The sequence below is a fragment of the Phocoena sinus genome, chromosome 5 (assembly GCF_008692025.1).
Source record: "Phocoena sinus isolate mPhoSin1 chromosome 5, mPhoSin1.pri, whole genome shotgun sequence".
NCBI classification, from domain to species: domain Eukaryota; kingdom Metazoa; phylum Chordata; class Mammalia; order Artiodactyla; family Phocoenidae; genus Phocoena; species Phocoena sinus.
In genome coordinates this window covers 53,062,958-53,075,987 of record NC_045767.1, presented here as the reverse complement: position 1 = coordinate 53,075,987, position 13,030 = coordinate 53,062,958, and the positions used below count along the sequence as shown (strand labels likewise).

The 13,030-nt window shown below is 43.6% G+C and overlaps 1 protein-coding gene across 4 annotated transcripts in view; it reads left to right on the top strand.

The window, feature by feature from the left end:
* The window catches only part of SEL1L3 (SEL1L family member 3), a 96,009-nt gene that overhangs the window by 32,881 nt on the left and 50,098 nt on the right, over positions 1-13,030 (top strand). For all 4 annotated transcript variants that reach the window (XM_032633656.1, XM_032633659.1, XM_032633658.1 and 1 more), the window contains exons 7-9: positions 2,419-2,551; positions 4,453-4,585; positions 6,088-6,228. In XM_032633656.1, the coding sequence (XP_032489547.1) occupies positions 2,419-2,551; positions 4,453-4,585; positions 6,088-6,228 (407 nt within the window). The remainder of the gene's footprint in view (positions 1-2,418; positions 2,552-4,452; positions 4,586-6,087; positions 6,229-13,030) is intronic.

The window sequence follows — 13,030 nt, the reverse complement described above, 5'->3', positions numbered from 1 at the left end:
CTAAATGCTTTGTTTAAATATTAAATAAATTTTCCCAACAGCCCTGTAGATAGGTGCTATTTTTATCTCCAATTAAAAATGAGAAGACAGGGAATTTCCCTGTCGGTCCCGTGGTTGAGACTCCGTGTTGCCACTGCAAGGGGCCCGGGTTCGATCCCTGGTCGAGGAACTAAGATCCCACAAGCCAGACGGTGCAGCCAAAAAGTAAAAAAACATTTTTTTCAAATAAAAAAAAAAATGAGAAGAAGCCTCCAGAGAGGAACCTCCAGCCGGCAAGCATCCAGCGTGTTGTAGGGATGAGCCGTGAGGTGAGCTGGTGAGTTGATTGAGCAGAGTTCTATTGTGAGAGCTTCTCCTGCAGAAGCATTGCTTTGTGTCCCCTGAGTGCTGGGTAATACCTCATGAGGGGAGTTGGAATGTTCAAATCTTTCGAAGGTCTGGAAAAATTTAATCAATTCACAGCTCTCAGAGATAATTACTTTGTGGTCCCACGTTAAAAAAAAAAAGAGAAGAGACCGTCATCTTAGTGCCCTTCAAGCCTGAGATTCCAGAAAAAGAAATAGCAGGAAATAAAGCATTTCTTTTCCATGTTAGTTGCCTTTGTAGAAAGCCGATTTCTAAGTGTTCCCTCTTGCCGCCAACGGTTGATGTTGTCAGAGTGTCCATTTCTTCACCTTTTTGTCTTCCTTCCAGCCGGGAGCACCTGCCCAGGGTTGGGTTTCTGCCTAACAGCCCATCCTCTCTCCTGGGATGACCCCCAGTTGCCTGGTTTCTCCGACCCAACCACTGGTGGCTGCTCTGTCCCATCCGTGTCACGCTGGTCCATCGCTCTTGAGGCTGCCGGGCTCCTGGCGGCCTGCCTGACATGCTGTGTTCTTCCCTTCTGCTGCCATCTGCCCTCTGTGCTCCCTGGCTCTTTTTGTCTTTTCCTGGCTTCTCACTTGATGCCTATCTTGATCTGCCCTTGCTCTTCACATATGCTCTGATGGCACCTCGTCCACCCATTCCTATTTTACTTTCTAAATAGGTAATAAATGCACATCGTATAAAAAACCAAAACAATGTGAAAAGGTCTACAGTTAGATGTCTTGCTTCCAGCTCTGCCTCCATCCACTCCATCCCCTAACCCCCATGCCATGTGGAAAGACTTTTATTAGTTTCTTATATATACCTCCAGAGTTTTTTTTAATGCAAATACAAAAAAAAAAAAAATCCATTCTCCTCTTTCTTGGATAAAAATATATTTATTGTTCTGCTCTTTCATTTTTATTTTTTCACTGAACAATGTATTTTAGAGATTATTCCAGGTCAGTACACAGAGCCCTTTGTCCTTTTTTAAGCTGTATAGATGTCCAGGGCCCATTGGATGGATGTGGGTACCAGTCCTCCCTGACAGACACCTAAACTTTTTCAGTCTTTGGTGGATGTAAATAATGCTGCCAGGAACAACTTGTGCATTTTATTCATGCTGACCCATTTTTTCCCTCCATTTTCCTTCCTGATCCTTTAAGTCTTTCAGGACAAAGTGGACTTCCAACAAATCACCTGTGCTGACCGCTTATCTTTGGCCAAGCCCTTTGACCTTGCTGTGGCCTCCTTCTCCTAACTCTGAATTTGACCTCAGTTCTTATCTAATAGGGTATGTTTTTATTTTCCTCCGCATCCACCTTCTATCTGCGCAACAAGTTTTCTTTTTTTCCTTTTAGAGCAAAATACTTCCAATTAAAATCAGCAATTCCAAATAATTCCAATGATGCTAAACAATTTCACCGATATCGATAGGTGGCACATATTAAGTACTTATGGTGGAATTTAGGATTACCAGAGGGGAAGGGGAAGGAGGTAGTTAGGGAGTTTGGGATTGACGTGTACACACTGCTATCTTTAAAATGGATAACAACAAGGACTCACTATATAACACAGGGACCTCTGCTCAATATTCTGTAACAACCGGGAGAAGAATTTGAAAAAGAATACATGTATGTGTATAACTGAATCACTTTGTTGTACGCCTGAAACTAACACCACATTGTTAGTCAGCTATACTCCAATATAAAATAAAAAGTCAAATAAAAAATAAATGAAAAGGAAAAAAAGGTACTTATGGTGGGCCAGGTGCTGCTAGATGCTGTACGTCTTTACTTAAACCTCTTATCAATCCAGTAAGAAAGGAATTACCATTTTACTAATGAGAAGACAGTCTCAGAGAGGTTAAGCAACTGGTCCAAAGTCACACAGCTGGTAAATAGCAGGGTTAGGATCCAAGCCCAAGTCTGCCTGACCCCACCATGGTCTTATCTTCTAGAACTAGAGTGAAGGGTTTGCAGAAATTTGGAGTTTTAAGTCAAGGAGAAAGAGTCTTTTAAAAAAAAAATCTGTTCAAACCCAGAACTCTTTTAACCCTTTGTTCTTCTCTAGCTTCCGAGAGGATTTCCATTATAATGACACTGCTGGGTACTTCATTATTGGAGGGAGCAGGTATGTGGCCGGCATTGAAGGGTTTTTTGGACCCCTGAAGTACTATCGCCTCCATGCTCTGCACCCTGCACAGGTGAGCCCAGGGGACCAAGGAGTTTTCGAATGCTTATGGGTAATGGGCGTGTAGCTCAGGGCTGTGGAACCAGTCCAGTGTAAACAAAAGATTTATCTAAGCCGGACCTCGCATCGGCTCTGTCACCAAACATCATTAATATTGAGGCTTCCCGCTCCACCCTGCAAACATGATAATAGATTTTTGTTAACGTTTGGTTCATTTAGTACTCATAAAATGGAAACCATTTACTTCCTCTGTTTTAATAACTAGTAGCTTAATTATAGAGTCGATTTTTATCCGGCTGTTGCCTATCCAGCGATTAAGCTAATGAAAGGAGAGAGTCTTAGCTATTTGGTAAAGCTTCTTTTATATGCTATTATTTAAAGTATCAAAGAGGAGACAGTCCATCAAATAGGACTCTTGGTTCTGCTTACCGCTCTCTCCAGAAACGTGGGCCTTTGGCTCACACTGGGTGGGTGGGCTGCGGTGGTGGAGATCATAGAGGGCTTTGTAGACAGCACTGAATTCTCAAGTCCAAAACCCACCCACAAATGGAATGGAATTGTCGGAGGCTCCAGGCCAGCTCCAGCAGGGCTGGCGGCTATTAGAGGGGGGCTGCCCCCTGAGGGAACCTTCACCCTGGTTGCTTTTTGTGCCTTGGTAAGGAGATCACCGGATACCTAAAAAAGGAACGTTCTTTCATTCCTGTGACCTTGTGGGATTTGTTCTGGGAAAAGCAGGAGTCACTAGGCAAAGTCAGTTCGGAAAAATGGGCCACCTTATCACCCGTAGGTCATCTTAGAGCCCCTGTTGAGATACCTGTATAAGAGGAGAAAAATGGAATTCTTTTATTCATATGTGCAGCCAATACTTATTAAGTACCTACTATGTGCCAGGCTCTGTGCAAGATGCTGAGGCATCCAAGATGAATTAAGGTGGTGGCTTTCAAACTTTTTTTTGAACACAATAAGAACTCTATTTAATAGCATAAGCAGTACATACGTAAGCATATATAATGCACATATACATACATACACACATAATATATACATATATATAATATATATAATGCACATATACATACACATATAATATATATATATATATAATATATATATATAAAAAACACAAAACTGAAATAAGAATTTTACTAACGATACAGATTCTTGCTATGTTCAGTGTACTCTGGTATTTTGTGTTCTGTTCTATAAAAAACAAAATCACTGCTGGTTACAAGCCACTGAAATAATTTCACAACCCTCCAATGGGTCATAACCCGTATTTTGAAAACCACTGAGTTGAGATAAGGTCTCTGATCTTGAGGAGCTCCTTGCTGGGTCTTAAACAGATAAGTCATGAAAGAATGGGGTACATGCTTTAATAAAGATGTGAGCACTGTGTTTGGCAGTGCCGAGGTGCGGTCCTCTGCATTGGTACATGTATGAGGGTGGGGTAGGCTGTTAGGGAGGCTGCCCTGAAGGGATGACCTTAGATCTGGCTCTTGGAGGTTGAGTAGGAGCCTTCCAAACAGAAGACAAGGAGAGGAGGCTTCCAGTACTGGTAGACTTGGGGTCCTTTGGGAACTCAGGGGAGATGAATGTCATTTTCTGGGGATAGCACATAGCGGCGGGGAAGGGAAGATGATGAAGGCCTGGTCTCTGGGAAATCCTAACACTTAAGAAGCTCTGCAGAGGAGAAGATGCCACAAAAAGAAGCTAGAAGGAAGCAGTCAGAGCTGGCGTGTCCTTGAATTACTAGTAACACCCTTCCTTTGAGAATCCAAAGCAGATGATCTGTGTACAAGCAAGCCACCTGGTGCTATCAATGGGAGAAGGAAATCCACCTGAACGTAGCCTCATGGGTACCCATGGGTGTTTGATGACAATTGTTGTTCATTCTGTTTTCTTGCCTTCTTGTAGATTTTCAATCCCCTACTTGAGAAGCAACTTGCGGAACATATCAAGTTATATTACGAAAGGTGTGCAGAGGTTCAAGAAATAGTATCTGAGTACACATCCACAGTACAGCAGGGGGACAGGAGACAAGAAGCATGTAAGTATTGAACTTCAGGAGAGCGATTTTTAGCTCCAGGCATTTGTAGCAACACACTTGGCTTCTTTCATAAGGGGGTTGAAATAGAACATATGTGACTTGACCAATGGGGGCAAGTATGACCTCCCCAGATGGATGCAAATGATAGCGTGCCTTCCACCTAGATCGCACCAAGACCAACAGCCAGCAAGAACCCAAACCTGCCTCGTGGCTTCAACTAGCTGTAATTTAGTTTAAGAATACAAATGAGAGTGTTTTGAGCCTCAAATTGCATTATTCCCATCCATAATGGGATCTTAGGCCAGTCTAAGAAAATAAAAATGAATTGGAAAATAAATTAATCATTAGAAATGTTTCCCCATCAGTGCACTTTTGTCTTGGACCATTAATATCTGAATATAAGCCTTCAGAAATGTTGAACAATGGCTTTGTTGTTTGGGGCTGGGTTTTATTTTTTAAATCTTTGAAATTGACTCATTCTGGGAGACATTGGTAACTTTTCGACAGAAGGAATGAATTTCAAATAGACTGCTTCCGTGCCTGCCCGTATTTGCAGACATCCTTTCATTCATACGGAGTTTGTATCTGTTATAAAACTCATCCCGTCTTGTCTTCCAATGTTCCAGCACTTATAAATTTCTCTGGCTATAGATCTTCTTGCATGATATGGTGGCACTAGAGCTAGTCACATATGTTCTTTCTGGAAGAGAAATTCCTGTGGGGCCTTTGCCATCAGCAAAAGTAAATTGAGTATTTCAGTCCTGCCTAAATAATCTCAACATCTCCAGAGCCGAGCTTCCCATTTCAGACCATGGAGGAATGGATATATGTTGAACACACCCCATTCTGATAGGGTTCACATAAAATGGTCATAGGAAGTGATTAGAGATGGTGATAGGTAAGTGTAGAAAGGCAGCACTTCTGCAATTGAATTTAAGAATAGGCTATACTAGTCTCCCAGCTGCTGCTCTCACCGCTGAATCATCCAGAAAATATGATGCAGTCAGAAGAGGGGAAGATATATAGGAATAGTAATATCCCAAACAGGAAAGAAACTGATTTTGATAGCTGATGTAATTTCAGGAGAGATACCCAGAGTCAGAAGGCCGGTCTTACATGCTGATCTGTTTGGTGGCATTGGGAAGATTCTCCTAACATCTTCTAGTGCCTTTCCTCCCTGGGGGGTCCCTGTGCTTTGTTGACTCACACTGCCAACAAAATGGCCTAGATATTGCCCTCCTGGGGACCAGTCCGAGGCCATCTGCTCATTCTGTAGAATTATTCAACAGCCATCAGCAACTTTGGCACATTTCCCTTGGACTTGGCTTTGAATCTGTGACCTCGAGGCAGAGGCATCGTAGCCAATTTCAAATCCCTGATGCACCCAAACCAACATCCAGTAATGCTAAGTCTGACCTCTTATTTCTAGCTCCCCATAGAGGAAGGGAGTTAGAGAGGCAAGGCTTCCCTCTAATGGTACCCTGTGCTTCCCTTTCCTGTAGGCGACCTCCGGAATTCCTACCTGGACCTGAAGCTCAGGTACGGGCGGCCCTCGACGTGCAGAGCCCTCCTCTGGGAGAAGGAGCTGAAAGCCAAGCACCGAAGCTTGTTCCAGGCCTTGCTGGAGATGGGTTTGGTGACAGGTAATTGAGTCTGTGCCTCGCTCGCCTTTGGACGCTGGTTAGGAGGGTCCCTGTTTTTCTGCTTTCCCTCACCCTCTTTAGTGATTTATGCCTTGAAGTTATTTTCAACCCTAGTGTTCTAGCTTAATTTCAAATTTAAATTCTGCCCTTAATGTGTCCACCACTCAATGTATCTGTGTACCTTTTCAACCCTAAATACAAAAACTTAAATTTAGGAATCACTTGAGCAATTCTTTATTTAAAACCGAGGCCACAACCAAGCAGCTGACAGCCAGAGCCAGCCCCCAAATGTGGCTGCTTTGGCATACACACTGTTTTCAATTTTAAAAAAATTAGTTACAGGGATCTAAAAACTTCTATGAAAATGCAAATTTCTAGCTTTTCTCAGAAGATCCAAAGATCTGGCGACGCCGAGCCTCCGTTCCTGAGTGGCAGCAATCCCAGAGGTGTGCGGTTGGGACAGGCAGGCTCTGTCCATCCACAACCCTTCCTGCCTCCAGTTGAGCACCTCCTGCCGACTTCAGTCATGGATCTTACCTGCCCGGGCCCTCGGGCCCTTGAACTTGAGACCTTTGATTTGAAGCAGCGTCTCAGGAATCTGTGTATATTTTGCAAATGTGTCCAGCTTAAGTCCATTGTGATTTAGGTTTGCATAGGAATTAAGTACATACTGTAAGACTCCAAGGAATCTTGAAACAGTGTCTGTTAGGAAGAGAAGAGAAGCTGGAGGTGTTCAGCCTGGGGAAGGGAATGAGGAGGGTAATGAGAACTATCTCAACGGTCAGCGGCAGCCCACGGTATTCCTGGGCATATGACCAAACCCTTGGACCAAGGCAATGCAGAAACTGACTGCTACTGCATATAAGAACTTCCTAAAAATGGCAGTGTCCAGTGGAATAGACTCTCCTTGCAAATAGTGATTCACCCTCACCCCATCTTGAAGGAATTCAAACCATACAAGATATTTCATCTTTGGTTCATTTGATATTTGCTGAGTGACTGCTCAGTTACTTGGCTGGACTTCAGAGGTAAGTAAAATAGTACAAGGTCTCTGCCCTTGAGGGACCGACTTGAAAGCAAAGAAAAATGGTAATGCATTTTTAAAAATAAAAGCTATGGGAGTAACTGGCAAAGGCACAAAGAAGGGAGTGGTCAGTTCTACTTGGAAGTCTAGGGGGCTCCAGGAAGGCTTCCTGGAGGAGGTGACACTGGGATTGATTCTTGAAGGGTCAATTGATGTTTGCCAGATAAGCAAGGTGGGGGTAGGTATTGCAGGCAGAGTAGAGGCAGAGAGATGGGAACAGCATGTCATTTTTAATGACGTGCAAGGAATTTGGGAAGCTGGAGAAGGCCTGGAGAGTGATTATTCTTTTTTTAAAATTATTTGTTTATTGAAGTAAAATTGATCTACAATGTTGTGTTAGTTTCAGGTATACAGCACAGTGATTCAGTTATATATATATATTATTTTTTTCAGATTCTTTTCTGTTATAGTTTATTACAAGATATTGAATATAGTTCTCTGTGCTATATAGTAGGTCCTTGTTGGTTATCTATTTTACTTATAGTAGTGTGTATATGTTAATCCCAAACTTCTAATTTATCCCACCCCCTTCCTTTCCCCTTTGGTAACCCTAGGTTTATTTTCTATGTCTGTGGGTCTATTTCTGTTTTGTAAATAAGTTCATTTGTATCTTTTTTTTAAGATTCCACATATAAGTGATATCATATGTTTGTCTTTCTCTGTCTGGCTTACTTCACTTAGTATGATAATCTCTAGGTCCATCCATGTTGCTGCAAACGGCATTATTTTGTTCTTTTTTTTATGGCTGAGTAGTATTCCAGTGTGTATTAGATACCACATCTTCTTTATCCATTCATCTGTCAATGGACATTTAGGTTGCTTCCATGTCTTGGCTATTGTAAGTAGTGCTGCAGTGAACATTGGGGTGCATATATCTTTTTGAATTATGGTTTTCTCCAGATATATGTCCAGGAGTGGGGTTGCAGGACCATATGGTAGTTCTATTTTTAGTTTTTAAGGTCCCTCCATACTGTTCTCATAGTGGCTGCACCAATTTACCTTCCCACCAACAACATGGCAGGGCTCCTTACTAGCTCAGACTCCATCCTGACAAGTTTGAGCTTTACCTTGTAGGTGACAGGGACCTGTTGAAGGGTTTCAAGCAGGGGCTAGAGGCGTGATCAGATCTGGGTTTTTGAGGTCACTCTTGTCAGCAGTGGGAGACTGAGGGAGGTAAACTAGAGTGCTGTGGAGCTGGAAGCAGGGTGGGCACTGCATGACCCAGGGAGGAGAGGATGGAGGCCTGAATGGGACAGAGTGATGTAGACGGAGCCAAAAGATATAAGGGGTTGGCTCTGAGGGACTTCATCACTGCCTGGATCCGGGAAAGGGCGGCCATGTGGAGTCAGGTGTCAGCATAGCCTCTGCAGCCAAGTGACCTGATTCTGATATTAACTTAGCACTTACTAGCTGTGTGATCTTGGGCAAGCCACTTCATTTCACTGAGCCTCAGTTTCCTCATCTGCAAAACGGGGATGACAATAGTCCCTCTCTTGTAGTGCTGGGTTAAGGAATTGACACTTAGAAGAGTATGGGCACTTAGTAAACTCTATGTAAATCAGCGTTTCTCAATCTTGGCACTACTGACATTTTGGATAATTCGTTGTTGTGAAGGATCTGTCCTGTGTATTGTAGGATGTTTAGCTGCATTTCTGCTCTCTACCCACTAGATACCAGCAGCACTCTGTTCCCTCCCATTAACCTCCACCCAAGGGTGACAACTAAAAATGTCTCCAGGGCTTCCCTGGTGGCGCAGTGGTTGAGAGTCCACCTGCTGATGCAGGGGACGCGGGTTCGTGCCCCGGTCTGGGAAGATCCCACATGCCGCGGAGCGGCTGGGCCCGTGAGCCATGGCCGCTGAGCCTGCGCGTCCGGAGCCTGTGCTCTGCAACGGGAGAGGCCACAACAGTGAGAGGCCCGCGTACCGCAAAAAAAAAAAAAAAAAAATTGCCTCCAGATATTGCCAAGTGTCGCCAGGGAGGTCAAATCGCTCCCGGTGGAGAATCACTGCTGTGTAAGTGTTACACTATTACTACCAGGCAAGAGACAATTGCTGGGTTTTCGTGGGTCTTCTGGGAGGTGGTGGAACTGCCCCCTGAGACAGGTGAACGGAAGAGGGCGATGCATGTTGGAAAGTGTAGGCTAAACGGGCGAAGACCACATCACCCCAAAACTGGCTTTATGAGATTTCAGATATATTTAAATATAGTTTTACTGATTAGGAAAAGGAGTGAATCATTTTCACAAAACATTCTTTTTCAAGCAAATACTCTCAATAAAGAATGTTTTTGTGTTATTTTTACTGCTCAGAATTTTCTTTTAAAGAATGCAGAATGATTTTATTATCTGTGGAGGCCTAGAAAGGGAGCTAATTAACCCAGATCATGAGCCCCCAAACTTTGACACTTGATGGGCCGCAGTGCTGGGGAGTTGTCACACTGCAGCATAGACACGCGTCCACCTGCCTTCGGTCAGGCTTCCGGGGCCCATGCCTGGGGGAGAGGGGGCACAAAGCCGGATTTGCCACTTTAGGGCCCACTGCTGGTGCCCAAGCAGCCAGTCAGGTCCTTCTGGTGCCAAGTCGGCTTAGATCAGTGCCAGGGAGCATACCCGGAGGGGCCCCTATCTCCCTGGGCGTGCAGCCACCTGCATTCTGCCTCTCCCTGCCATTTCCTGGGGCCCAGAAGCAGGTGGGAAGGGAGGGTAGGCAGGGTAGGCAAATCCCCAGAACCAACCTCAGGCTCCCATTCTACCTTCACCCCCTATTTTTCTAGTTCACGTTGTCCCATCCATAGGGACTGGGGGCCTCCTGCAGGGGTAGGGCTTACACCCATTAAAATTCATCTCTACCTGGCACACTGCCCTTGCTTGGGGCCATCATAGTTAACTAGATAATCTCTGTGGCTAACCCTGGAGAGAGGTTTGTGTCAGACATTGTGCCCAGTTTCTAACAATCCTGAGGGAAGTGCAGAAAATTTGATTTTGTAAATTGAGGGACCAAAAAAAAATTACATTATTTACATATCTTTACTCTGGTCTCCTATAAAAAGAAGAGTAGTCAGACTGGTGTGACTATGTATCTATTCCTGGTTCCTCACATAACTTTTGATCCAAGTTTATCCTGCTGTGAGTGTCTAGCTGGCTTTGGAGTGCTTTGGACAACTCTAGTCACTAGGAACTATGTTTGCATCATGTTTTCTGCTGCTGGCCTGAGCTGTTTGGTCCTGTTGACCAGTAGACTTTACTAGAACATCCTCATCATGTTACATTCCTTGTATCTGAATAAGCTACAAGAACAGACTCAAGGATCAGATGTTGGCCGCTTAGAATTCTTGCTGTAGGAACCGAGTAGGTGCAGTAACAGAGATAAGGAATGAAACCGTGTGAGTAACTTAAGTCACTCATATCACAACCTTCCATTCATTCATTCACTAGACAAGTATTGACCAAGTGGCCCAGGATAGGACAAAGATGGGGGCCATGTTTTGAATGAGAGTGACTTAGGTTAAATGCAAAGAAAAACGTCAGCTCCCATAGCTCCCACAAAAGGAATTAATTGGTGGAATTATTTTTTTCCTGGCATTAAAAAATATATATATGACAGCATGAGACAATGGCCTGTAATTTCTGGTTCTTTGCGACAGACTCACCCCTTTCTTGGCAGCCTCTCCTCACATGTACAGCCAACTCTACTGCTAGGCTGCTGCACGTGTACGCTTCAGACGGCAGCCTTTTCCCCTGACACTGTGTGATTTTAGATGGATCATCTGCTCTCCCTCTGAGCCAACAACGTACTTCAGAGGAGCCATGAGAACGGTGCAGGGAGCGCAGAGTCGGAAGCTTACGACCAGTAGGAGTGTCCTCTGCATTCTGCCCAGTGAGTTCAGGAGTGGTCACCACCTTCTAGTTGTTCCCAAAAGATGGAGCTCTGTTTTTCTACTGCAAAAGAGAATCCCCAAATATTTACACCCTCCCTCTTTAAGGACTGTAATTAAAAAAAAAATTTGTGGTAAAATGCACATAATTTAAAATTCTCCATCATCACCATTTTTAGGTGTACCCTTCAGGAGCATTAAGTACGTTCACATTGTTGCACAACAGATTCTAGAACTTTCTTATCTTGCAAAACTGAAACTCTGTACTCATTAAACCACAACTCCCCACCCTGCCCCCACCCCCAGTCCCTAGTGACCACCATTCTACTTTCTGTGTCTATGAACTTGACTCTTCTAGATACCTGATATGAGTGCAATCATACAGTATTTGTCTTTGCACGACTGGCTTATCTCACTTAGTGTAAGGTCTTCAAGGTTCATCCATGTTATAGCATCTGTCAGAATCTCCTTCCTCTTTAAGGTTGAATAATATTCCATTGTGTGTCTATACCACATTTCTAACTCTTCTTATTTTTGCCAACAATTGCAATGTTTATTTGGAGACTAAAACGCAGAGCATGGAAATGGTAGAAACACAATGGGGTTATTTAGTAACGCCAGGATCCTGTGTCCTTTAAGAGCTATGTTCACTGTTGTTCATTAAAGGACCTTTATCTTATTTTTTTTAATTCAAGAAAGCATCTTTATAGTTTTTTTAAAAATCCACGGAGAGAGAGAAAGAGGGAGAGGGAAGGAGGGAGGGGGCGAGGGGGAGGGAGGGAGAGAAGTTACATGTATAAAACCGGACAATGTGCACAGGACAGAAAAGTACAAGTAGTTTACTTTTGAGAGAGAAATGAGCCACTTCTTTGAGTCTCTGGAACCCAGTGGAGCTCATCAAATAAGAATGCAAATGAAGGATGTGCTATGTTTTTTTAAATCAGTAAACTTGGTGAAGATCTTTCCTTTTCTGGGTAAATGATATTTTCTCCTTTCACATTTTTTTCCCTTTTCAAACTTCTTCCCTGGGTGCATTACACCTTTCGGAAGCTTGAAACTAAAAATAACTTTCCTGTTGTTGTCTCGTTCCCCTCATAAGGAATAAGTCTGCCTTTCTCCTCCCAAATTCTCCATCAGAGGCAGCTCTGGTTCCTTCAGTAGGTGACTACCTTCTCATTTTCTGCTTTTTGCCTCTTTTAATGATGAGTGTGGGCTTCCCTGGTGGCGCAGTGGTTAAGAATCCGCCTGCCAATGCAGGGCACACGGGTTCGAGCCCTGGTCGGGGAAGATCCCACATGTGGCGGAGCAACTAAGCCTGTGCACCACAACTACTGAGCCTGCGTGCCACAACTACTGAAGCCTGTGAGCCTAGAGCCCGTGCTCCACAACAAAAGAAGCCACCACAATAAGAAGCTCGCACACCACAGCAAAGAGTAGCCACTGCTCGCCACAACTAGAGAAAGCCCTCTCTCAGCAACGAAAACCCAATGCAGCCAAAAATTAAAAAAAACAAAACAAACAAACAAAAACCAATGATGAGCGCACAAATGGTGACCTTGTGGTATTGATGGAAAAAGGAAAAAAGAGCAAAATAAACAACGCTGTGCTACTCGGGGAGATTAAGAGTTAATGGTGGTGGTGCCTTTGTTCCCTTAGCTTCTGGGGTAGGAAGAAAGAAAAACTGGAAAATGGCTCCTACTTCTATTTTGTTTGTTTGTTTTTCATTACTCTATTAATCTCCATAAATAAGGCATGTTTTTTAGTTATAGATCTACTAGAAAAAATGCATATGCTAAACCAGTTGGGTGAAATTAACAGTTTAATTAAATGGATTTTTAAATTG